Source organism: Molothrus aeneus, chromosome 9, assembly GCF_037042795.1.
Source record: "Molothrus aeneus isolate 106 chromosome 9, BPBGC_Maene_1.0, whole genome shotgun sequence".
NCBI lineage: Eukaryota > Metazoa > Chordata > Aves > Passeriformes > Icteridae > Molothrus > Molothrus aeneus.
In genome coordinates this window covers 834,829-861,200 of record NC_089654.1, presented here as the reverse complement: position 1 = coordinate 861,200, position 26,372 = coordinate 834,829, and the positions used below count along the sequence as shown (strand labels likewise).

At 49.4% G+C, this 26,372-nt stretch overlaps 1 protein-coding gene across 3 annotated transcripts in view; it reads right to left on the bottom strand.

The window, feature by feature from the left end:
• Positions 1–26,372, bottom strand: part of NEGR1 (neuronal growth regulator 1) — a 185,498-nt gene that overhangs the window by 18,533 nt on the left and 140,593 nt on the right. The window contains exon 7 of one of the 3 annotated variants that reach the window (XM_066555848.1): positions 5,820–5,861. The exons of the other annotated variants lie outside the window; for them this stretch is intronic. Within the exon in view, the coding sequence (XP_066411945.1) occupies positions 5,820–5,861 (42 nt within the window). The remainder of the gene's footprint in view (positions 1–5,819; positions 5,862–26,372) is intronic. 3 annotated transcript variants of the gene reach the window in all.

Genomic DNA, 26,372 nt, shown 5'->3' with positions numbered 1-26,372 from the left:
CATTTTAAATCCCTGCACATGGGCACCCATCTCATCGAGATGGATGTATGCATATTTATTCCTGTACAATTCCCGTAGTCAGCCAGTTCTGGCTGATCAAACCTTCACTTAAAACATATCCTTCTGTGATAAATAAAAACACGGACTGCTCTCTTCCTGCTGCTGAATCACATGCTGGAATCTCCTGCTTGTCTTCTCTCAGGCGGAGCTGGGGCTTGTCTCAGCCTCGGGGAAGGTGTAAAAAGGTTGTGTAAAGAACAGGGGAACAGCTGCAGCTGGGCCAGGGGGGTTTGGGGTGGATTTTGGGACAGGCTCATCCCCAGAGGGTGCTGGCACTGCCCAGATCCCCAGGGAATGGGCACAGCCCCGAGGCTGCCAGAGCAGCTCCAGGAGCGTTTGGACAGCTCTGCCAGGGATGCTCAGGGTGGGATTTGGGGCGTCTGTGCAGGGACAGGGGCTGGATCAATGACCCTTGGGTCCCTCCAGCCCAGGATATTCCCTGATTCTGTGAATATCCGTGTTTAAACCCCAGTAACTGCAGGAAATTAGAGCTGTACCGGGAAGAGCCCTCCCCGTGTTCCCCAGGCTCCCACACTGGAGTTCCTACACACACCTGACAAAAGCAGGAATCGATCTGGACCCTGACCCACGCCCGGCACCAAGGACACTGATCCCTCCCTCAGAGATGGGAGGAACCTCCTGGTTCACCCGCAGCCCTGGGAACACACGGGTGGGAGAAAGCAGCAGCAGGAGGCTGAGCATCTCCCCAGCCTCCACATCCCCCTCACAGCCTCCAGGAGCCGTTTCACACCTGGCCCTGCTCTGCCTCCCTGGCATCTCTCACAAGCACTCCTTGGTTGAGATGTGAAACTCCAGCCAACTGATCGATGTGTGATATTGTAAAATATTCAGGATTCTCACGGCAGCTTCTTCTCCTAAGTGGGCTTCTCATATTAGTGGGAAAACTCATTAATATTGAAATCCCCGCTGACAGAAGGCTTGTAGGCAATACAGTATCAGGAAAAAAACATTCTTGTATTTTACATGCCGGCTTAGAGAGTGGGAATCAATGGACTAAAAACGACCTAGTTCTAGTCCTATTTTTCAGCTGATAGAAAGCAGCTCTCTTGATATTAAATAATGCATCTCTTCAGCAAGCAGTGAATAATATGATTTAGTGTGTTCAAACATTCTGCTGGAATGATGATGCAGGCTCTGAGCACGCTGAATGTCACTGAGCACAGCCTGAGACACTCGTTCAGCTTAAACAGGAATGTTTACCTAATTCCACACATTGGCTGGGAGGATGTGCCTTCCCGGGAAGATTTACAAGCACAGAGTTCACCTGTTTGAAGCAGCAGGTGACTGCAGCACTGGAAGGCAGCTATTTCCCCCAGGATATAATTCCCAGTGTGGCTGGGCCATGGGTTCCCGCAGAAACCCAGAATTAACGGTGCAGGTGCACGGAGCTGGCTGCATGCAGACATTCCAGCTTTTCCTGGAGCCGTGCTGGAATTTCACACCTGCCTGGGCTCTGGGATGCAGCAGCACTGCCCACGATGTGCTCTGAGCACAGAGCTGTCAGCTGACTAACAAGGAGGTTTAATACATTGATATTTTGGAGACATTCACCCGGTTGATGCCAAACTACTCACGGCAAGGCCTGGTAGCCCTGTATCTGTCCTGTGTCTGTTACTGGGACAGAAGGACCCCTGGTGTTGTGGGACTGGGTGCTGAGGGTGATTCTCATCAGCTGATGGAGATGGGATCCCAGGCGGGGGATTTGGGGGGCAACAAAGCAGCCACCAAGCATCAGAAGCTCTAAGAACAAACACACACCTGCTCCTGGCAGGATCTGGAAGTTAAGTTTGCCATGATCCAGGACCTGCTACCCGAAACGTGGATCACCTTTTCAGAGCCCTTTAGAGTTCGGAAGGAATTGCAGGAGCGGGGAGAAGGAAGAGCAGCTTTGGCAGTGAAGCCCAGCTGGCCCTGCCTCTTGCCTCGGGCTCTTCCCTGCTCCAGGGGTGCTGCACCAGCATCTCCTGCTGCCATGCAGAGCCCCCCAGCTGCAGGAGCACGGCGCTTTCCTCACCAACAGACACAACCAATGGCAACACAGAGCGCTGTGAATCCCGAAATCCAGAGTCCAGCCCTGCAGATTCTCCTTACACAAAATCACTGATTGATTTAAATGTGATTTGAGACTGCATTAAGAGGAGAAAAACTGGAGGGGTTGGCAGGTTTCCCACGGAACAAACAGAGCCTGCTTGAAATGAGGAATTATTTGGTATCCTGGCATATTAAATGTGTTAGATATGCAGAAAGGCAGAGTGGGGAGAAGCAACTGGGGTTCAAGGAGTTGTCCAACCTGCCCAAGTGCTCATTTAAACACACGCTTTTGTTCCTGAGAAAATTAAATAACTTAAGGTCCTTCTCTCTCCCACTCCAATTTTTATAAAAGTGCCTCATAAGATGTGAAATCATTAATTAAAGAAGATTCCTCAATTATTCTCTCTGACCTGTCACAGTTACTTGTTTAGTCAGCGTTAAGAATTCAGCAACATCTTCAAAGGCTTTCCAAGACACCACCTGTGAACTAATTATGCTGAAGGAGGAAAGATTTGTAAGGAGCTCCAGCTCCTGGCGCTGGCTGACAACACAGATACCAACCGTGGCCCCAATTTTGTAACTTTCTGCAGCTAATTCTACATGCTTGAAGCACTGTCGCTTCAAATTAGGAGAGTAAATCCCCAAATGTGCGGAAAGAGGCTCCAGCAGGGAAATGCACAAATGTGTCACCAGGGCTCTCGAACACGGCGCTGCTTTGCATGAATTAAAAATGTCTTAAATGCTTTGTCCCCTGTTGGGAACTGGGGGGGGCTGCAGAAAGTTCTGCAGGGTTGCTGCAGATTCCTCACTCCCTGCACAGAGTCCCTTCCAAGGCTGGTCCTGGAGGAGGGCCCTGGGGACTCAGGCGGTGCTGATGGCACCCTGACCACCCTGCCAGGATTTTCCTGCATTTCTGGGGAGCCCTGGCCCCAGCTGTCCCCCCTGCCGGCACAGACTGCCTCCCTTGGGGTGCTCTCACAGCCTCTGACCCAACACTGAACCCCACCAAGGGTCTGTGTCCTCCAGCAGCAGGACCTGCTCCAGGGAGCACACCCCCTGAAGCTGCGCTGAAGCGGTGAAGGATGGTGGTAATTAGCTAATTAGCTGCGCAGCCTTGATTGAGCAGGAAGGAGGCCGATGCTCTGGTTTCTGACTGATGCGAGACACGAGGCTGAAATGAGCTGCCGCAGCTTTTCCATGGTTGGTATTCCTGCACCAGGGAAGCAGGGCAGGCAGACCCAGAGCACTCCTGGCCAAAGCTCCCGGCAGGATTTGAGCAAAGCCAGAAACCCTGGCCCTGCTCGTGGCAGGGGGTGGAACGAGATGATTTTAAGGCCCCTTCCAGCCCAAACCATTCTGTGATTTATGACAAACCTGATTTTACAGTCATAAGCAGCTGTGGACAGATAACCCAGGTTTTCTGCCACCATCTCCCAGCCCAACCTGCTGCCTTCACTGCTGGTGCTGCAGCACACGAGGGGCTCAGTTCCCAGCACTCTGGGAAGGTTTTCATTGCCTCTGCAGCTGAATAACTTGGTTACAATAGTGCTGGCATTTTCCAGCTATTTACCAGGCTAAAATTAGCCAAGTAGAGGGACTATCACAGTGTTATTTAATTATGGAAGGCAAACAGAACAGTTCATTGCAATGTCACTGCTGCTACCAGGGCTGATTTCCAGGAGGAAAGACTCAATAATAAATTTGCAACCATTTTGAGAACTGTCTTTAAACCCTCCTCCCCTTTTCTGTTGTCTTTCAGCAGAACAGATGTTGGTTTTCAACTGCAAACTGAGCTCAGTGCTTTCCTTGGTAATTTAAAGTTGGATTTGCTCATGTAGTTTATAACTACTGCAACTTTAATGATTCCTAAATTTTTCCACTGTTGTGTTCAGAGGTTTTCATATTCTCAATTTCATTTTGCAAAAGGCCCTCTCAATTTAGCACTGTGCTTTCAGAATGAAGAGGGATCATTGTTAAAGGACTCTATTCCTTTCCACTCCCCCATCTCCATGCTGCTCCCAAAAATACACATAATTTTGCTCATTTGGTGCAAATTTCTGCAGACAAGAATTCAAACACTTCTCAAAGCTGTGCTACTTGAACAGCAGTTTTTGAAAGTGAGGAACGACTGTGACTCTGTTGGAGCACTCACTTATGGAGATCAAAGCCAGAAATGTTACTGGAGCCCATTCCAGCTGCAACCAGCTGGCATTATCCCTCCTTCCCTGGACAGAGCTGGAACAGGATCAGGCTGAGGGCCCTTTTTCAGGAATTACAAACCCCAGAGTTGAACACCACCAGAGTGGGGCTCTCCTATCGCCGCTTTGCACGGCCGACACAGCGGCAGCCCCTTCCTTCTTCTCAGCCTCTCTTGGCTCAAAAAATAATTCCCCAGCTTATTTCCAGCTGCTTGGTAGTGCAAAGCAACTGTGGAAAATCCCAAGGACAGGGACTTTTATTGCAGGCACTATCAGCTTTTTGCAGCCCAGTCCCCCCTTCCATGCCGTGGGTTTGGATGGAGATGATGTGCAGAGGTTGTGCTGCAGCTCTGGCTGCAGCCACAGGACAATCTCTGCCCTAGAGGAGATGGAGACAGGGCACAGTCTCTGCCCTAGAGGGGATGGAGAGCTTTGGGAAGCTCCCTGGGGCCTGGGGAAGGCAGGGAGGCAGCACCTCTGCCCCTCAAGTGACACCAGAGCTTGCCCTCCCTAAGCTCTTTAATTAAAGCTCTGCAGATTTCAACACTTGTCTTGCTGCTCCTGTAGGTCTAAGGGTGCTGGAATCCCCTGTGCCTGCTTTCCCTTCTGCAGCCCTTGGTTTAACCTGCCTCACTTGGTTTAATCACCTCACTTCTGTGGCTTTCTGGCACAGTCCTCCCAATCTTTTAATCTCAGTTAGGAAATAAAAGCGCACATCTGGTGAAGGTTTTGCCAGAGGAAAATTCTGCTTGTTTTTTGTCTTGCAGATGGGATATTGGGAAGGAATTGTTCCCTGGCAGGGTGGGCAGGCCCTGGCACAGGTGCCCAGAGCATCTGGGGCTGCCCCTGGATTCCTGGCAGTGCCCAAGGCCAGGCTGGACACTGGGACACCCTGGGACAGTGGGAGGTGTCCCTGCCAGGGCAGGGGTGGCACGGGGGGGCTCTGAGGTCCCTCCCAACCCAAACCATTCCAGGATTCTGTGACCAGCTCCACTGAGGGTGTCCTGCAGCAACAGGAGAGAACAGGGATGCAGCAGGAGCCCTCGGGAGCTGTGAACACCCTCCAGGCACACGCAGAGGGTTCAGCTCCCACCATCCCCTCCTGGCCCTGGCAGTGAAAACACCTCCCAACAGCTCCTGGCTCCGTGCCACGGTCAGCCAGAGACGAGACAGTGAGAAATCTGCACATCCTCAAACCAACATCCACATTGGCCACAACACCAGCGAGGGTTCAGGGGGTGAGGTGGTTCCAGGGCAGGGAACTGCCCACACGGAGCAGTGCCCTGCACAGCCCCACCAGGACACACCCATGGCAGGGACAGGGATGGGGAGAGGCTGCTCCGAACAGGGAGAAGGAGGACAAGACACAAAGGCTGCAGGGAAGACACACCAATGGAAGCACAACGACAGGGACAGCCCAGCACTACCACAACACAGCAGCCCGGGCCAGCCCCGGGCACGGATGGCAATGAGCCCTGCAGGCACCGACCCTCCTCGGGGGATACTGACCTGGGCTTGAGACACGACTAGAGGTAGTAGGCTCAATAATTTCTACAAAAAGGGAAAAGGAAAAAAAAGAAAAAAAAAAAAAAAAAGAGAACATTTGGGAGTTAATCACACATGGAAGACAAGTACAGAATGAGACAGCAAACAGTCATGCAAGAGACAGCACAGTTGAACCTGGAGTGGGGCTGGGACAGAGCCCTGTGCTGGAGCTGCACCCAGCACTGCTCTTACCCTCATTCTGGGCACACCATCAGCACCACCACACTCCCACCGGGCCAGGCCTGCTGCCCCTGGGTTCTCCAGCTCCAAAGCACCCACCAGGGAGGCACTGACACCTGGCTAAGGGAAGGGCTGTGTTCACTCCACTGGAGGCAATTTCCTCCCATGAGTATCAGTCAAGGTAACAATTTTGAACAAAGAATGTTTTAAGGCGATAGTTTTGTGCTTCATTGAACTTTTAAGAAGGCATATCTTTTTAATTATTGAAGTCTTTCCAGAAGAGAACATTTCTCAGAAACATCAAACCCATTTGGAAGTTGTTTACTTCCCCCAGGGCAACCAATACAAACAGGCAAAGTTAAGAGAAGACACAGTTCTCCTGCATCCAGCCTAATGAAACAATCACCTGTGGCTTTTCATTATAATTTGACTTTAGAATTCATTATTCTGGGCCTTTTTATTAGCTTTGAATAGCGCTATGCAAAATGAAATACCGGTCCCAATTAATCTTGCACAGAAGCAAGCTCCCATCTCAATGCAGCAATTCAATACTGCTCATAAAAAAGGTTTAACAAAATTACCAAGCTCAAAAGATCATTGACCATATCTTGACTATAACAAGAAACTAATGAAAAAAAATGGGAGCGAGTTGACAAGCAGGGATGTGCAGGGAATGGCTGAGCACACACCAGCTCCTGGCCAATTTTGAGGGGTGTTTTTTTCCACCTAAAATTGCTTTTCAGGTTAATACTGTGCAAACACGAGTCCAAGAGAAATAGCAGACAAATATTTCCCCAAATAAAAAGTTATGAAGTTTCTTTAGCCAACTGCTAAACTTGTGCTAATGCAGATGAATGTTTCCAACCTTAAAGCCAATTATTCAACACCTTGACAAACACACCGTGGGTGCTGATGAACCCAAAGCACGTTTTAAAAGTGAAATGGAATTTGAGCTGTGTTACACTTTTAATTGGCATTAAAATCCATGAAGTTGGTGACTCCTTCAGCATGAAAAGGGTTCCAGGTTTCCCACCCCAGTGCAGGGGCAGGAGCAGTGGAAGTGCTGTGGACAGATGGGTCTGTCCCTGATATCCCACATCACTCAGCACAGGGAAAAAGGGAAACAACACAGGGAAAAAGGGAAACTCAGCACAGGGAAAAAGGGAAACTCAACACAAGGAAAAGGGAAACTCAAAATGAAGGGAAAAGGGAAACTCAAAATGAAGGGAAAAGGGAAACTCAACATGAAGGAAAAGGGAAAGTCAGCATGAGGGAAAAGGAAAATTCCGCATGAGGGGAAAAGGAAACTCAACATGAGGAAGAGGGAAACAGCACGAGGAAAAAGGGAAACTCAGCACCAGGGAAAAGGGAAACTCAGCACAGCAAATGCTCCCACCCCAAAATGTTCCCCTGGGAAAGGAGGCTGTGCCCCTGCACAGACCAACCCTGCCTTCAGCAGGAGAAACAGGAATTGGAGTCCAACAAGAGACTCAGAGTAAGCAAAAACCTATCAAGATTTCATTGAGTTCGTATTTTAATGGCTGTTTTAAAAGTGTGACAATAATTTGATTTAGTTCTCCTTAACTTCTCCCAGACCTTCATGTTCTGAGCAATTACAGCCTGCTCCTCTCGGATAATCCTCAAACTGGCTCAAATGTGTTGTGAAATGATGACAAAAGTTATTTTTCTGGCTGCCTTAGGTTAACAGCATTTTTTCTTGGGAATTTAGAAGTCAATCCTCGTGACTGTGTCTTGGTAGGAAAGGAGAAGTTCCTCTTGCTGCAGATGAACACCATTCTTTCCAACAATCAGGCAAATTAACACACTCAGTCAGTACAATATTTCATTAAAAAACAAATACCCTCCCCAAACCAGCAGGGGTTGTGCTGGGATCGTGTCTCCCCGGGAAACATCAGATCTAGACTTAATTATAGGTGCTTAAGGTAGCATAAAGTCACAGATTCCTGCCAGCACTGAGGCTGGAAGCGAGGGCGGTGATTTCATGTATTATTCTTGCAAAAAAATCTCATTTTTAAACACATTATTAGATCAAGGCATTGGAGAGACGGATCTATTTCTAGTTTCAAGTTCTGAAACTCTTTGCAAATCTTTATTCATGAAAATGTTCAGGTCTATAGAGGGAAAACAAAACCAGCTGGTTCTGCAGGAGCACGCTAGGCTGGTTCATTCAAATTAAAATTTGTTAATGACTCCTCAGGAGCACTGGGAGGCAGGGATGCGTGGGCAAGAGTGGCACTATCTGCACTGCACTTTCCTGGGACCCCCATCCCACGGTGTCAGGACTGCTCACATTTCCAAGAGTGGAGAAGGAATCTCTGCAAGTCTAATGGGAAGCCAGGAGTTTCTGTGCCGTTCCCGTGGCTGCACTGGGGGGCTCTCCTGGAGCTGAACTCTGGGGCTTTGGAGGAGCAGCGGGTGCCCAGCAGCTGCTGCTGTGCCCGTGGCAGAGCTGGGGCTGCGTGTGCAGGGGCCCGGGTGCCCTGCAGAGCCACCTCCCGTGGGCAGAGCACAGCCAGACCCGGCTCGCTGGCTGAAAGCAGAGCTTGGCGTCAGGCTGGGTTCAAAAACACAGAACAAGGAATGTTCTGGGCACAGGGGTACTGGCACAACAGCCCTGGCTGCCAAACGAACCTGGAGAACTGGGGATTTCTGCCCAGCTCTAAATGCACCAAGCTCCTGACTGACCTCCTGGCCCGAACTCTTCAGTGAAGGGATTTTCCTTCATGTCCAAACTGAACCTGCCCTGGAGCACCAGGGAAATGCTCTGGCAGGTGCTGGTGTGGCAGCCCAGCTCTGCTGCAGCATTCCCCAGCACCTTGTCATGGGAAGAAGTAAAGCCTGCTGTTCTCCTTAAAATCAGTTTTGGTTGGGGGTGCTGAGCTGGATCAAACACTGGAAATGACCCAGACAAGCAGCAGCTGAGAGGCTTTAAATGGAGAGGGAGAATAAACCCCGGGGATTTGCAGCTGCAGCCCTAATCCTGGGAAGGGAAACCTCTGGAGGATGTAAGCACTACAGACAGCTGGGCCAGGGAGGTGAGGGTAAATGTCAAGGACGTTTAGCGCTGCCTTTTCCCAAAGGCACGGAGGTTGTATCTAGAAATTCCTTTCTGATCCCAGGCTGGCAGAAAAGAGCTGGCAGAGAGAACCTCTTATCAGAATGGGACACCATCCCATGAAAGGGGAGTACAAGGAGGCAAATTACAGGGAACAAAAGGAATTGGCTGCAAAAAGGCCCCGTCTGGGAAAGCCGGGACAGGAAGGGAACCACCAGAGCAAACCTGAGGGAGGCACTCCCTGCCCCCAGAGACTGCACAGCCACTAAGGCTGGAAGAGACCTCTGAGACCATGAAGTCCAAGTTAAACACCACCATGTCCACCCAACCACACAGTGAGGGAATGAGGTACCCTGAGAGAAATGAGAGCCCCTCTGCTCACACACAGAAATTCAGCACGGACCCAAACCTATTTTTGTCTCAGCTTTATCACAAGCTGAAACCCTGGCATTCTGCATAAAAACATGGAAATGGAAATTGCCAGACCAAAGTTAGAGCAAAATTCAATCAGCTCAGGAGGCTGAGGTCAGAGGGATTTAAATATGTTTGCACATAAAATTGTCAAAACAACAGTAAATTCCCAGGCAGGGGAGGACAGCGGGACTGGAAATTACAGGCGTGCTCCAGGAGGGCAGGACCCACAGCTGCAGCTTCCTGACATCCAAGGCTTGGGAAAAATATGAGCTGCAAGGAGCTATTAGAGGATACAAGCAGGTAAAAACAAGCAAGTAAATAAACCCTGACTTTAAGTTTACCAGGGGCCAATTACTTGTAATTATTTGCCCAGCAAGTCTCCTTGTACGTGGCTAGGAAGGCAGCGATTCCTCAGCCTGTTTGCCACAGCAAAGGGAACAAACTGGGGGCAGATTCCTCCAGAATTCCAGTGGGGATGTGCAGCTCTGCAGCCTGGCTGTGCTCACACTGCTCCTCCCCAGAGCTCCTGAAACAAACCCTGGCTCCTGCGAGGAGGAAACTCGGGTAATTGGGGCAGGGATTACCGAGGGAGCAGAGCACTGTCCATGGCAAAGCACAAATTTCATCCCCCAGAGAGCAGGGAGAGCTCAGCAAAGGGCACAGCAGTGATCTCAGCCTGTGCCACGAGAGGAGAGCCATGGCCCCAGAGACATCCACGCCAGGAGCCGCTCCCAGCAGAGCCAGAGCAGCCTGGGCACTGCCCCGGGCATCACAGCTCTTTTCCTTTCCATCCCATTCCATTCCATTCCATTCCCATTCCATTCCATCCCATTCCATTCCATCCCATTCCATTCCATCCCATTCCATTCCATTCCATTCCATTCCATTCCATTCCATTCCCATTCCATTCCATTCCATTCCATCTCATCTTATCCCATTCCATTCCATTCCATCCCATCCCATTCCATTCCATTCCATTCCATTCCATTCCATTCCATTCCATCCCATTCCATTCCATCCCATTCCATCCCATCCCATCCCATTCCAAAGGCCCGTGCCCTTTTCCAGCTCCCTGGAGCACCCTCCCAGCATCAGCTCAGCACCAGCCCATCCCTGGGACCAGGTCTAGAGTTAAAGCCACCAATATCCCACTTTCTGTTAACAGTGGCACCTTATTTTATCACTCTGCAGCTGGCCCAAAAGCAAACTGTTGTGTTTGGAGCAATTAAAGCTGCTAGGGGGACGCCAGGTTTTAAAAGTGAAAAATGTGCTTTACTGTGAGTAAAGCCACGCCTAATTTCTGGTTTGGGGAACAGAAGAGCAATGCTGTAATGAAGTCTCGGTGTAATGAACTCTTCTCTGCTTCAGTGGCAGAAAATCCGACCTGTTTTCCAAGGAGCAGAGGCTCTGGAATGTTCCAGAGCTTTCTGCAGCCCCTCACTGGTGACTGTGGTCTCTGCCGCTCGTCAGGGACGTGTCAGGGCAGGTTTAGGGTGGGTACCAGGTGAGGTCCTGGGCACATTCCCCAGCCTGCCAGAGCCCAGCGGTGCCCAGGGTGGGATTGCTGGGAGGGTCCCAAGGAGAGCATTTCCCAGCTGGAGAATACAAAAAGCTTCTTTCATTTCCATCTGCATCAGTGCAATTGTTTGACTTTGATATTTCGACTTGGAGGAATCAATAACTGGACCAAAACACAACTGGCAGTTAAATACCAACTCATTAGTTAATTAAAAAAATGCTCATAACTGCTTCCATTTATGACCTTTGATAATTAACTGGGTTTATTTAAGCTAATCTCCCCCAGGCTTCATCAGCTTTGTTAAAGATTAATGATTTATTGTGAAATCGAGGTCTTTAAGCCCAGGGAAGCCAGAGCCCGTTTGAGTACCACAAAAAATGGAAAAACACTTCATAATAAATCTTTGGGATGGAAACTCTGAGTGGATGGGGCAGAGACGTGACCTTAATTTATTCTGTGTCTTTCTCCCACCCTTAATATTTTGCAATTACAATTAAAGCTTTTCTGCAGGTTTGAGTTATTACACCTTAATTGCCTCGTAATGGTTTATTTTATTTAAATGGTTTATTCTTTTATTACAGAATGATAAATATTTAATAGCTCTACACCGGTGAGACGTTAAAAAAATAATAATTGTGAACTTGAAGTTTGAGGGCTGAAATTGCCAGGGAGTTTTCTCACTCCATCCTCCGGCAGCTCTAAACCTCCAGCTGATTGCTTTGCTTGATAGCAGGGGCTTCTCAATAAATATTCAAATATTTCTAAGGCTATAGAAAACCACATTATTGACAGCTTTTTGTGCCCTGTTGTAAAAAAAGTCCAATGGAAGGCAATTTTTAAGAGCCTCCAGGCTTGTGGATTCCAGCCCCGAGTCCCAGACTTGTTCTCACCTGCCAGCACAATGGGATGGATTTCAAATTTGACTTAAATTCAGATGGAATTTGATTTCCTTATGTAAAGGTAAGGAAAGATACTAAACACATTGTTTTAATGCTCCAGTCTACTAAAAAGCTTTTTTATTTATTTATTTTTAATAAGCTCCAGAGTGAACCATCATGTTTTATGTAGTATGAACGATTTTATAGTGAAAAAAATTAATTTAATTTAATTTAGTTAAATTAAATCAAATTTAATTTAAATATGAAGGGCGGTGTTATATGTGTGTGTGAACCAGCAACAGACAAATTTATATTTTAATTAAAACATTCAAAATAATGTTTTAATTAAAGGTCACACATTTGATTCTCTTGGCAGTAAAAATATTCAGTTTCCTTCCTCACTCTCACAACAATTTCACATCTATAAGACACTGGTATATGCTCAAGGCTTTACCGTTTGCAGGACTGCCTGTATTTTGAATAAATGAATAAATCAGGGGACTTTGTCCTCAGCAAATGGATGCTGGCAAAAGCAGCCATTCATTTGCAGGCCACTTTTTTTTTGAGTATCACAAAATTATACCCACTAATGTGAGGGCACATTTGCATCAGCATTTACAGCACCAAACCATGAAAAACGAAAACGTGCAACACAGGAAGAGAAAAAAAAAACCTACTAAATTAACTATGGATTTTGTCAGATTTAAGGAATAAATGTGGGCAGTGAGATCTTTACAGGTTTCAGAAGGCCCCCCAGCACTCGCACCCCACCTTGGTGTTCCTGGAGAGGCTCCTGCCAAGCACAACTCAGAGAAAACCTAAACCAGAGCAGGCCAGGAAGAGAGAAACCCACTGAATTTCACACATTTGGATATGTCTGCGTCACCAGAGGGACATGAAGGACAATGCTTTGATTTAGGTATTCAAGGTACACTGTTCTAAAGGATAAACAATATCTGCTCACTAGTCCTCATTCCCCATTTCAGGTTTTTCCAGGGAAAACTGCTGCTTTAATGATTTTTACAGCTGTTGAGACCATAACAAAATGAAGAAAAAGTGACAAAGTTGACCGTGCCCTTTGAGCTTGGTCTTTCATTCATATGGATAAATGGAAGCTCATGAATAATGCAGACCTGGAAATCTGTTAGCATTTTCCTGCTCAGAAACATATGATTAGCACTGCTCTGACTCCCAGTAATGATATTCCTGTTCTCAGAGGTCACTCTCTAAATCCGCACAACTGTCGGTGTATTTCTGGAGACAAACACGGCAGAGCAGCCCCTGGAGATGCTGCAGCAGGGGACACCTGTGAGGGGCAGGTGCTGGGGCACAGACACTCGTGTGCCACTGCCCAGGGCAGGGCTGGGAGCACCCCCCAGTGCCAAGCCCAGCTGCAGAGGTGACCCAGCAGCTCACTCTGGGCTGGAGGGACTCAAATTCCATCCATTCCCACCCCAGCCATGGCAGGGACGCCTTCCACCATCCCAGGCTGCTCCAAACCCAGTGTCCAGCCTGGCCTTGGGCACTGCAGGGATCCAGGGGCAGCCCCAGCTGCTCTGGGAATTCCATCCCAGCCCCTGCCCGCCCTGCCAGGGACAATTCTGCCAAAAGGATACCTTGGTGATAAGGTTTTCTGTTCTGTTTTGGTGTGCAGCTTTTAGCTTTACATTAATGTTACTAGGATCCTTTCACAAAACAATCCTGCTCCAGCTGGAGACTCAAGGACAATCTCTTCAAGCGTCAGGCCCAAAGCAAAAACAACAGCAGGCAGGCAAGCAAGGAGGGTGAAACTTCATCATTTTAAGCTATTAATTGGACAGTTGGCTCCTATATGCAAATGAACTGAAACTTATAAAAATGTGAGATCTCATGGCCAAGCCCACTTTTGTTCCCATTTTGGAGCCACCCAGGCAGAGCCATGACTGTGGCTCAGGTAAAGCCAGGGTGTGGCCTTCAGAGGCCCTTCCATAAATATCCACTTTATTCCTCTTAACTCCATCTAGCCTCTGTTCCAGCTCCTCAGGGCATCACTGCCCAACGTCCCAGCCATGGGGTCCATGGATTCCCAGCCCTGTTTCCCTCCTGCTCCATGGATTCCCAGCACCCTGTCCTCATGCTCCATGGATTCCCAGCCCTGTTTCCCTCATTCTCCATGGATTCCCAGCAGCTCTCCCTCCTGCTCCATGGATTCCCAGCACCCTCTCCTCATTCTCCATGGATTCCCAGCAGCTCTCCCTCCTGCTCCATGGATTCCCAGCAGCTCTCCCTCATTTTCCATGGATTCCCAGCACCCTGTCCTCATTCTCCATGGGTTCCCAGCACCCTGTCCTTATTCTCCATGGATTCCAGCACGTCTCCCTCATGGTCCATGGATTCCCAACACCTCAGCCCCACACTCCCTGCACGGGCCGAACACGTGCCCAGAACTGGAAACTCTTCAAGTGCTCTGCTATTTGCTTTCACTGGCACAGCAATTTGTGAATAACTTATTTAGTAATTACTGTGTAATTATAGCTCTGCTGATCCCTGACGAGCCGAAATCCACAGACAATGCCTATCAAATGAATCATTACAATCTCTATAAATTACACGGGAGATGTGCCCATGTCATGATGAGATTCATGAAATGACTACAATTTCTGTGAAAGGAGATTAATTAAGATGGAGTTAGAGTTTAAGAAGGAGCAGATTATCCTGCTGCATGCCCAGCTCTGGGGACACCTCTGGGTGCTGTGTCCAGCTCTGGCTCCTCAGCACAGCAGGGACAGGAGCTCCTGGAGGCTGAGCAAGGGCCTGGAGCATCTCAGTGCCCAGGAGAGGCTGAGGGAGCTGGGGCTGCTCAGCCTGGAGAGGAGCCCCAGCTGAGAGGGGCCTCAGCTCTGTCCGTCCTTGTGTGTCCCTGTCTGTCCCTGAGTGTCCCTGAGTGTCCCTGAGTGTCCCCTGTGTGCCCCTGTGTGTCCATGTCTGTCCCTGTGTGTCCCCTGTGTGCCCCTGTGTGTCCATGTCTGTCCCTGTGTGTCCCCTGTGTGTCCCCTGTGTGTCCCTGTCTGTCCCTGTGTGCCCCTGTGTGTCCCTGTCTGTCCCCTGTGTGTCCCTGTGTGTCCCTGTGTGTCCCTGTGTGCCCCTGGGTGTCCCTGTCTGTCCCTGAGTGTCCCCTGTGTGCCCCTGTGTGTCCATGTCTGTCCCTGTGTGTCCCCTGTGTGCCCCTGTGTGTCCATGTCTGTCCCTGTGTGTCCCCTGTGTGTCCCCTGTGTGTCCCTGTCTGTCCCTGTGTGCCCCTGTGTGTCCCTGTCTGTCCCCTGTGTGTCCCTGTGTGCCCCTGGGTGTCCCTGTCTGTCCCTGAGTGTCCCCTGTGTGTCTCTGTGTGTCCCTGTCTGTCCCTGTGTGCCCCTGTCTGTCCCTGAGTGTCCCCTGTGTGTCCCTGTGTGTCCCTGTCTGTCCCTGTGTGTCCCCTGTGTGTCCCTGTCTGTCCCTGAGTGTCCCCTGTGTGTCCCTGTCTGTCCCTGTGTGCCCCTGTGTGTCCCTGTGTGTCCCTGTGTGTCCCTGTCTGTCCCTGTGTGCCCCTGTGTGTCCCTGTCTGTCCCTGTGTGCCCCTGTCTGTCCCTGAGTGTCCCCTGTGTGCCCCTGTGTGTCCCTGTCTGTCCCTGTGTGTCCCCTGTGTGTCCCTGTCTGTCCCTGAGTGTCCCCTGTGTGCCCCTGTGTGTCCCTGTCTGTCCCTGTGTGTCCCCTGTGTGTCCCTGTCTGTCCCTGAGTGTCCCCTGTGTGCCCCTGTGTGTCCCTGTCTGTCCCTGTGTGCCCCTGGGTGCAGGGAGGTCAGAGCAGGCCCAGGCTCTGCTCCAGACCCAGCAATGGCAGCAGAGCCACGGGCAGGGACTGAGCCCAGCAATTGTCCCAGCACAGGAGGCAGAGCTTCTGCTCCAGCCCTGAGCAGATTGTGCACAGAGGCTGCGGACTCTCCTCTCTGGGGATATTCCAGAACCATTGGGACACAATCCTGTGCTCTGGGATGTCCCTGCTGGAGCAGGGAGGTGGCTGCAGAGGAGCCCCTGTGGTCCCAGCCTTGGACTGAAGAATGAATGTGAATTTCCAGATGTGTGACCGTGTTCACTGGGGTCCCAGGATGAGGGAGGAGACTCCATGGTTCAGAAGGCTGATTTATTATTTTATGATATATATTACATTAAAACTATACTAAAAGAATAGAAGAAAGGATTTCATCAGAAGGCTGGCTAAGAATAGAAAAAGAAAGAATGATAACAAAGGCTTGTGGCTCAGACAGCCCAAGCCAGCTGGGCTGTGATTGGCCATTAATTAGAAACATCCACATGAGACCAATCCCAGACCCACCTGTTGCATCCCACAGTAGCAGATAACCATTGTTTGCATTTTGTCCCTGAGGCCTCTCAGCCTCTCAGGAGGGGAAACCCTAAGGAAAGGGTTTTCCATAGAAGATGTCTGTGACACAGGGGCCGTGCAGCGGGGCAGGGAGCAGAGAGGAGCCCAGCAAGGAGCCCTGGTGGGGGTTACTGCAGGGCCAGGGGAGCCCCAGGGAGGCACCGCTGCCTCCTTTGGCACAGCTCTCCTGGAAAACAGAGCAGGGGTGAGCAGAGCCTGGTGGCACCCTCAGGGCAGGGCAGTGCTCTGCAAAAGCACTTCCAAAAGCACAGCTTGGAACCAGGCATCCTTCATACAGCATTCTGCTCTGGCAATAGCAGGAGCCGATTTTTTTAACTCTGTGCTTGATTAAGATGAATAAATTGAATTAGCTTGATGAAGAAGATGAAGAAATGCTCACAACTATCTCTAGCTGTAAAATTACATTTAAAAAAGCCAAAAAACCAAGCCCAACAAAACCCACATTTATGTCCCCTTTGATTCAGATAAGCCACAGTTCGATCTTGACCCAGATTTCCCATTCCTGCAGGCATTTCCTCAGTACCTGCAGCACCCTGGACAGCTCAGCACCAGCCTCAGAAAAAGGGCTGGCGAAAAACGGACAATTTTTTGCCTAAATTAAAGCTGCTACATCGTCATAGGGTGCAGCCACTCCATGAGATTTGCTCCTTTCTTCCTCACATCCCCAGCAATTTAAAGTTTCTCTTCTTTCCTCTGGAATATAATTTTAACTGAATAAATTAACACAATTTAAATGATCCAGTCCTCATGCTTGCGTTTTATTTTTGAATAAAGTTAGTAAATCCAAATATTGCCAAGCCTAAAAATCTGAATATCAGGGTGATTTATAAGGAATGGTCTCTGCAGGAACAGCGCCTTCCCCCACAGTAAAATTCAGGTTATTTCTCTAGGTGCTTCATGGCAGGACATTTAAAAGTCAGGAAATCAGCTTTGTTACTTTAGATAGGTGGTGGGGAAAAGGAAGTTTCTGAAAAATTCATTACAGGCGCTTTTCTGTGAATAGTTCTGATATCACAAATCAAAGCCTCTGATGCCAGAGGCTTGGAAGAGCCCTGAGAAGAGAAAGCTTTTATGCTCAATTTATTATTGTAAATCCAGTCCAAATCTCCACACACAAACCTGGAGGAGGAATTAAGGCTAGCAGTAATTGAGCTCTTGATTTTCGAGGCTCGTTGAGGCACCTCAGCATTTTGCTGCCTCTGCGGTTCAGCACAGAGGTTAATTAGTGCTTCTAGTGTGGGCTCACTGAAAACCTCTTGTTTTTAAACCTCTGAAGTTATTTTTAGCTTTCTTGCCGCCAGAAAAAAAAAAAAAAAAAAGAAAAAAAAGGATTTATTTTTTCCCCCTTCCTCCTTTCATTCAGCTCCCTGAGTGCCCAGACACCCAGGAGCTCCCAGCAGCTCCCAGGGAAGTGCAGTGAAGCTCTGGAATCACCATCTCCCTGCTTTTTCTGGTAATCCCCAAATTACAAACACTTGACTCGGTAGAAGCACACAAACTTTACAGGTAAATGTTTGGGTTTAAGCAAATGCTTTTGTCAATTAACCCAGAATTTGTCTGGGAAATTATTTCAGTTTTGGCATTTTCCGACCTGTTAGGTTATTTGCTTAAATACCAAAGTCTTGGGTTTAAAATCTATTTTCTGATCTCTCTGAAAACTCAGGATATCCCTGATCAATATCTAATTCCTTTGTAAAGTCCCCCGAGCTTTGCTCAACAACTGGATATGAAAATAAGTTCTGCACTTAATAACCCTCTAATGAAGGAGTGCTTTGCATTGGGTTGAGGATTGGCCTCTGATCAGTGTAAGTGACTCTCTCCTGGGCCTGGGTTATGAGAAAATTTCCTGATGCACCTCCACCAATATTCCAATAACCCACTTTTCCTGCCCAGGAGGGACGGTAATTGCCTCCAGTGCCTTCACCTGGGGACTGTTCCCTCCTCTGTTCCTATCTCCCCTTTCTGAGCCTCCTCCCTCCCTCCTCCCCAGGTTTTGAGGCCAAGCTGAAGTTTGTGTTCCAGACTGTAAAATAAATCTATATCATTATTTATAATGCTATTTATAGCACTTCTTGTCTTCATGCCATTTGTTACACAAGGTATTCTTTGGATTTTCAATTTTTTCTTTTCATTTACTTTGAGGTTTTGTGCTCTGAGAAGGAACTCGAGGTACAGCGAGCTCTGCCCACGGGTGCTTCTGCCACGGGGATTAAATTCCATGGAATGGTTTAATCATTGCTTGGAGCACACAGTCAGGGACAGGGGGGACTGTGGGGTGTGTGCAGGGCCAGGAGCTGGGTCAGTGATCACTGTGAGCCCCTCCCCACCCAGGACATTCCAGGATTTTATGAGAATTAACCGATACTTGAGATGAAGATTTGGCCACACCTCAACCCCTCTGATTTAACCAGGTGGGCAAGAAGAGGAGTCTGAACCCCCTGAGCTGTGGGCAACTGCACAATTTGTGCATATAAACACAAATGGAACAGACCAGAGCATTGGGGCAACTTCAGCAAGAACCCACAGCAAAGATCCCAGGGCTTCTGTTTGGTTCCTCTTTGATTTTTCCCTGATCCACTCTCAGGCCTTTAAATTTCTGCTACATGTCAAGGAGAAACTTGTGTTCCTGGCCTTGCTCAAACGGGTTATTTCTGCCTCATCCCATCTCAGTCACTTATTGTCATATAATTCATAATAAAGCTCAAGCTGGAAAATGGATTTAGAGAAAATTCCTCCATAACTCTCGGTAATTGTTACCTGGAGCAGCAGTTGGCATCCATATGGAAGGAGCTCAAACCCAACGTTTAACAGAATTGTTATGACTTGCACAAATGGGGGATTTGGCCATTTATCTCACTCTCTGGAATGTGTGAATCCAAGGTGCAGAGCTCCAGCAATGTGCTCTGGAGCAGCCCTGCCAGGGCAGGGGGGCTCTGGCTCAGCTGAGCTGCTGGCCCAGGGCAGAGGGGAGGCCAGGGAGGTTTTCCTGGATGGGAATGCCAGAATCTGGGAATTCTGGGGCAGGCAGGGAGCGCTCAGAGCTGTTTTCCTTTGGGAACAGCAGCGCTCCATCAATCCCTGGGTCTCTGAGGAGGCTTTCTGTGCCTTTACAGCCCTGCTGCTCTGAATTCACCCCCAGGCCTGAGGAACTGGGACTTGTTGGACTCCAAGAGCATTTCACTGCGGAGTGGATGTGTAGTTATGATATTTTATGGAAAATCCTTTCCTTAGGATTTCCCCTCATGAGAGGCTGAGAGGCCTCAGGAACAAAATGCAAACAATGGTTATCTGCTACTGTGGGATGCAACAGGTGGGTCTGGGATTGGGCTCATGTGGTTGTTTCTAATTAATGGCCAATCACAGCCCAGCTGGCTCAGACTCTCTGTCCGAGCCACAGGCCTTTGTTATCATTCTTTGCTATTCTATTCTTAGCCAGCCTTCTGATGAGATCCTTTCTTCTATTCTTTTAGTATAGTTTTAATGTAATATATATCATAAAATAATAAATCAGCCTTCTGAACCATGGAGTCAGATCCTCATCTCTTCCCTCATCCTGGGACCCCAGTGAGCACCATCACATGGATGCCCTCAGAAAAGAAGGGCACAGTAATGAAATCTCCACCAAAATCCATCTGAAGGGCTCTGAGGGCAGGTCCAACTCATGGCACGTGACCAGGGCGTGCAGCTGGACTCAGGGCACTCCTGGGGACACTCAGGGTTCCTACAGCTTCCACTCCTGTCTGGAAACTGTAGGAACCAGAGACACCAAGGGATCTGCCACGGGCACGAAGAAGCTCCCAAAAGATCTGGGAGCAGAAAGAGAAACCCCAGACTGTGGTTGTGTGCTCAGTCCTGCCCTGAGCTGCATTGCCAGCCAGGGGCTGTTTACAGACCATGAACAGGATGGGGCTGCTGTGGAACTGCCTCGAGCTGTTTGATTTTCCAGCATCAGCCTCATTCCATGGTTGTGGCAATGGGAAGATGCCAGCAGCTCACATCCCAGGCAGCAGACCCAGAACTCAATGTCACAACTCACTTTATAAGCTCCTTGACCAATCCCACAAAGCAGAAGCACATTGACAGTGTTTATTCTGTACAGTAAATATTCTATATTGACAGCAGTTCCATCCAACCACTACAAGCACAGGTACCTGTGGTTAAACAATGCCTGCTTATTTCAAATACAATACCTGCTTGTGAGCCTTCAAACACAACGCACAGAGCTCCATTATTGAGCTTCAACCTTCCTGATACCTTGCTAGATGAACTTTCTGTAGCTTAGAGAGTTATTCTAGCCAAGTGTTAATACACAGACCATTGTTCTATCTGCCCTTGCTTTTCTACAGTTTAAATGCTTTTTCTGCTGCCCAATCTCATGGCTGCTGCTCGGCTCCAATCCCAGTTCTGCTGTCTCTGGGGCCTGCCTTTTGCAGCTTTCCCAACCCCTCTGGTTCTGGCCCTTCCCAGGCTGAGCAGAGCCTCTCCTCTGGCCAGCCAGTGCTGTGTGCCCAGCAGGGCTGGGAGCAGCCAGGCCCAGTGAGGACAGAGCAGGGGGAAAGCAAAACCCCCTCAGGCTGTCAGGGAGAGGCAGAGCCTGGGGCTCCTGAGCTCGGGTGGGACATGCTGGAGCCTTGGAGGGTGCACCAGGAGCCCTCTGTGCGGCCTGGGTGTCCCACAGCCCGAGCAGGAGCGGCTCAGGGGTGTGAGCAGCCCTTTACAGAGCGTTTGCAATCTCCTGGGGTGGATTTCAGACCTGTTCCCTGTCCATCACCCTCCAGACCGTGGAGGGAGAGGCCCAGCAGGGGCTGGGGGAGCTCAGGACAGCACCCAGGGGCAGGGCTGGGAGGGATGAAGGGACAATGAGCTGCAGGGCTCCAGTTCTCTGCACAGCGATGGCTCCTGGAGACCTCGGGCTGCGCCCAAACCTTGCTAAATCAATAACTGCCCTCTGACTGACTGCAGCAGGCTTTCAGCAGGCTCCTAATGAGAACAGGAATTTTCATTTAAGCTTATAAATATATATATATATACCTACAGACACTTTTTCTATTATATTTTCTGATGCAGACCAGCCCTCCTGGCTGAGACAGAACTATGCAAATTGAAATTTGATTTGCTTTCCAGGCCGGTATTTGAGAGATAAAATTGCAAAATCTTTCTTAGGTAATTGGACAACAGTAGAAACTGTGGACACAAAGAGAATTTCCCTGGAGAATGTATTTCTCTCCAGAAATGTCAGATTTGGTGGGCCAGGCAAAGCTGTGGAGCTAAAACTGAGCAGAACCTGACACAGACCCAAAGGCACTGAGATTTCTCAGTCAATAAAAGAGAACTGCTGAGTTTAAGGATGAACTTTGTGAACAGGGCAGTGGCAGCACGTTAATTAATGAAGTCTGGGTAAACTGCTGATGAGCCTGCCTGTCGCAGACATCTTTTTATGAAAATCCTTTCCTTAGGATTTTTTCTTCCTGAGAAGCTGAGAGGCCTCGGGAACAAAATGCAAACAATGGTTATCTGCTGCTGTGGAATGCAACAGGTGGGTCTGGGATTGGCCCATGTGGTTGTTTCTAATTAATGGCCAATCACAGCCCAGCTGGCTTGGACGGAGAGTCTGAGCCACAAACCTTTGTTATCATTCTTTCCTATTCTATTCTTAGCCAGCCTTCTGAGATGAAACCTTTTCTTCCATTCTTTTAGTATAGTTTTAATGTAATATATATCATAAAATAATAAATCAGCCTTGTGAACCATGGAGTCGGATCCTCCTCTCTCCCCTCACCCTCAGACCCCTGTGAGCACGGTCACAACCCGGGATGCAGGGCACAGATCCCATGGGGGATGCAGGGCCAGGGCTGGCAGAGGAGCCCAGCAGGGACAGTGTGGGCAGAGCCACCTCAGGGCACTGCCCTGCCCCTGCCTGTGCCCACAGCCCAGCTCTGTGCCAGAACCCAGCACATCCCTCTGCATGCTCAGAGGCCTTGCCACAAAGCCAAAGAACCTGTGCCTTTGATTTCAACCCACGGAAACAATCACCAACTTTATGTGAAGATTTTCAAGCCACAAGAGTTTGGGTAGAAAGGTGGCTAGTTTGTCACAAGATAGAAAAGTAGAATTTTGGGTTTTTAGAATGGGGGTTCAGAAGCCAGGATGGAGGAATCTGGGTGTGCCTTGTCCTTCTTCTTTCTTCCTCTTAGACTCCATCTTCTGAGTGACTGTCACTCTGATTTTTGAAGTTTTTCCAAGCCTTCTGATGTTTATATTCTTGTAGCAAACTTTCTCACACACTTTCTGTGAATAGCTCATTGTTTTGCACTCTTTCATGGAGGAGGACAAATCTGATGGGCTGTTGGTTTGTCCAGTGTCATTGGAGAGGTGGCACCGTCACCCTCCAATCCACTGTCACTTTTGGAAATCTATAAATGCTGGAGTCAGGAAATAAACTTCCCTTTTTCTTCACCTTGATAGCACGGTGTGTGGTTTTGTTGTTTTGTGTCCTACAGTGACAGGTGATGGTAGCATTTTTGGATTGGTTTAGAGTAGAGACAGACTGTCTAACATAGGTGATAGGTATTGGGAAATTATTGTAAATAAAGTACAGCTAGTTTTTAGTATAAAAAGCCAACACCACCCCGAGGGCGGTCAGTGTGCCACGGACCAACTTGCTAGACAGAGCTCAGCAGGTCAGGAAAAGAATGTCCCAGATAACAGAGAATAAACAACCTTGAAAACCACAGCTGAGGAATCCTGACCCCTCCTTCGCTCTCGGGTGGCAAAGAGAGGCTCTCTAACAGGAACCCCGAGAGCTCTCCTCCTTCCTGGCAAACCCTGCCCCTCTCCCTTCTTCCCCCAGGGCTGCACAGGCTGGAGCACCCAGGAAACCCCCGGGACAGGTGCCAGAGGGAGGAAGAGGCAGGGCTGTGAGGTGCCCACAGTGTGGAGGCTCTCTCTGGGTCACAGGCAGTGAGCGCAACGCTGCCAGGAGAGGGGACAGCAGCAGGGCTGCGCCCTCAGGCCCCTCCATCCAGCCTGGAAAGGACCTCTGAGACCTCATTCCGTGGCTGAGGAGATCTCTGGAGCCCCCGAGCTCTGGTGGCAGAGCCTGCAGGAGTGAGCGTGGGGACAGGGCTGGGCTGGGGGTCAGGACCCTTCCCCTTTGCAGGGACCCTGAGCCAGCCCCAGGGCTGCTGCTGGTGCCTCTGGGGAGCTCTGAGAGGGATTTGCACCGAGCTCATTCACACCTGGGGGAGAACACTCCCGTCATTTACATCTCTGACACAGGCACCGGGAGCGTCGATACACGAGTTTAATCAGGGATCTCCTGTAGGAACCAGCGCACGGGGCAATCAGCACATGGACATTGAGGGCATGGTCTGGCGCCTCCGCAGGCTGGAGACAAGATTCCCAACGTGTGCCACCAACCAGGAGTGCACAGGCAGGTGCTGGCTCAGTGAAGTCCTCGTGTGATGAAACCAGCGCAGAAAATACCAGCACATCCCTCTCACAAGGCTCCTCCTCCCTCCCAATGCCACTCCCGACTGACCTCTTGGGCAGCTTCCCACAATTATTTACATTTTTCATAGTTCTTGGCAGTGTATCCAAGGATTCTGTGTGAACCTGGACACCAGTAACACCTCTGGACCACAGAACCAGCCATGGAAAAAGCAATTTCTCTGGCAGGATCTGTTAGGAAAGGACAAGGATGCTTCCTGTGGAGTGCCAGGATTTGTAGAGAACCTCAGACTGTGCGACCCCAGCGCAGCCCCAGAGTGCCCCAGGCCCTGAAATAGGGCAGCAGCTCTATTCCAGCACTGCCCAGTGGCAAATGGAGCTGCCCTGGAGGCCACATTTGGTTCCTGGGCGCTGCAGCGGGCGGGCAGAGCTCGCAGCTCCCTCGCACACACCTGAACCAGCACATATGGCCACTCTCCCTGCCAGCAAAATGAAATAAATGCAAGAGTTTCACAGCACAAGGATTGAGGAGCCCACACTCAGCGAGCTGCTACCCTAAGAATTATTGCTGCTTTTTTTTTTTTGTCATTTTTTTAAAGGGATAATGCTTCTGGATAATACTAATGTAAATTATAAGCCAAGGAAAAACCTCACCAAATGATCCTCATTCCCAACCAAAATCCAGATCACCACCTTTAGGACAGCTCTCCTTGTTTGGAGAGCTGGATTAAAACAATCACAGTATAAAATAAGACACTTCAGCTTGCTCTTGGAGTCAAACCTCTGAGCCAACATCCCCCATTTCCCTCCCGAGGTCAGAAGCAGACCCAGATTTCCAGAATTTTCTCTCAGACCATTGTGCTTCCCACCTCCCCTTTCTTTCATGATAGAGAACATCTATTTTTATGATTTGTACCGATGCACTTGCTACTTCTATGACATTTTCAACCTCTGCCTCTCAAAGTGCTTTGTAAGGGTGGCTACAAGGCACCTTACAATTTAAGATGGAAAAAATCCTGGCAGCAGCTCAGAGACAGATTCAGCTCTGCTCTGTTCAAATGAAGCCAGACCTTCCTTCTACCTGCTCTGAATTGCAAATACACCAAATTCCAGCTCCTTCTGGCTTAATATTCCTTTGTTTTCACTTGCATTTTCTGTTTAAAATAAGTGTAACGTCGTTCCCGCTTTGGTAATGATCCCTCAAATATTAAATAAATGGCAGCAAAGGCTCCCTGTTATTTTGTGCCTGTTACATCTCTCCTGCAGGAATTCAGAACCTCTGACAACACTCATCATATGGGGAGTAGGCTCATGAGGAAATTTCATGGAAGGAAGGCAATAATTGTGGGATTTGAGCAACTGAAGCTCTGCATTTCCACGCAGTGAGGAGTATCTTTATGAGTAGGATACACCCAGAGTTTTGTCTCTCTTTGTTCACCATCAGAACAACAGAGCAGCACCACGAACACCTTTGGATAGCAGCAGGTGGCTGAACGCCCAGCAGCATGAAATGATACCAAGGCACAGCTAAAAATCCCTCCCCAACAGCACCTGGGGGCCCCTCTGGGCAACCCCCACACTGAGCATCCAGCCCCTCACCTCTCACACTGCTCACTGCCTTCCCCAGAGACTGCGCTGCTCTGCACCAGCCGCTGCCAGGCGGGACAGAGCCCTGGCACATCCCAGCTCTGCAGCCCAGGCTGCTCCTGGGAACGCGCTGGCAGATCTCTGCCCCTGCTGGCAGTGCCCCCACAGGGACCTGGGGCTGCTGCTGGGAGCAGGAACCAGAGTCACGGAATCACAGAATCAGAGAATTGCAGAATCCCAGAATCCCAGAGTCACAGAGTCACAGAATCACAGAGTCACAGAATCAGAGAATTGCAGAATCACAGAATCCCAGAATCACAGAATCAGAGAATCACAGAATCACAGAATCAGAGAATTGCAGAATCGCAGAATCCCAGAATCACAGAATCAGAGAATCACAGAATCAGAGAATCAGAGAATCACAGAATCAGAGAATCACAGAATCGCAGAATCAGAGAATTGCAGAATCGCAGAATCCCAGAATCACAGAATCAGAGAATCACAGAATCGGAGAATTTCAGAATCGCAGAATCACAGAATCACAGAATCAGAGAATCACAGAATCCCAGAATCGCAGAATTGCAGAATCAGAGAATCCCAGAATCGCAGAATCAGAGAATCCCAGAATCTCAGAATCACAGAGTCACAGAATCCCAGAATCCCAGAATCACAGAATCCCAGAATCCCAGAATCCCAGAATCAGAGAGTCACAGAATCACAGAGTCACAGAATCACAGGAAGCTGTGCCTGTGCCCATTGTGCCCCTGCACCACCATGGCAGGGGGGGTTATCTGGGATTGCTGGCACAGCCACAGCCCCTGATATCCCAAAACGCAGCACAGAGCCCGAGCTCAGAGCCCAAACCCTTCCCCAGCACGGAACAGCCACGCCAGGCGCGGAACGCCGAGCCCCGACGGGCACAGGGGCGTTTCCAGGTGTTCAGGGGAACAAACACACTGCTCCTCCTGGCTCTGGGACCCTCGGGGCTGGGAGGAAGC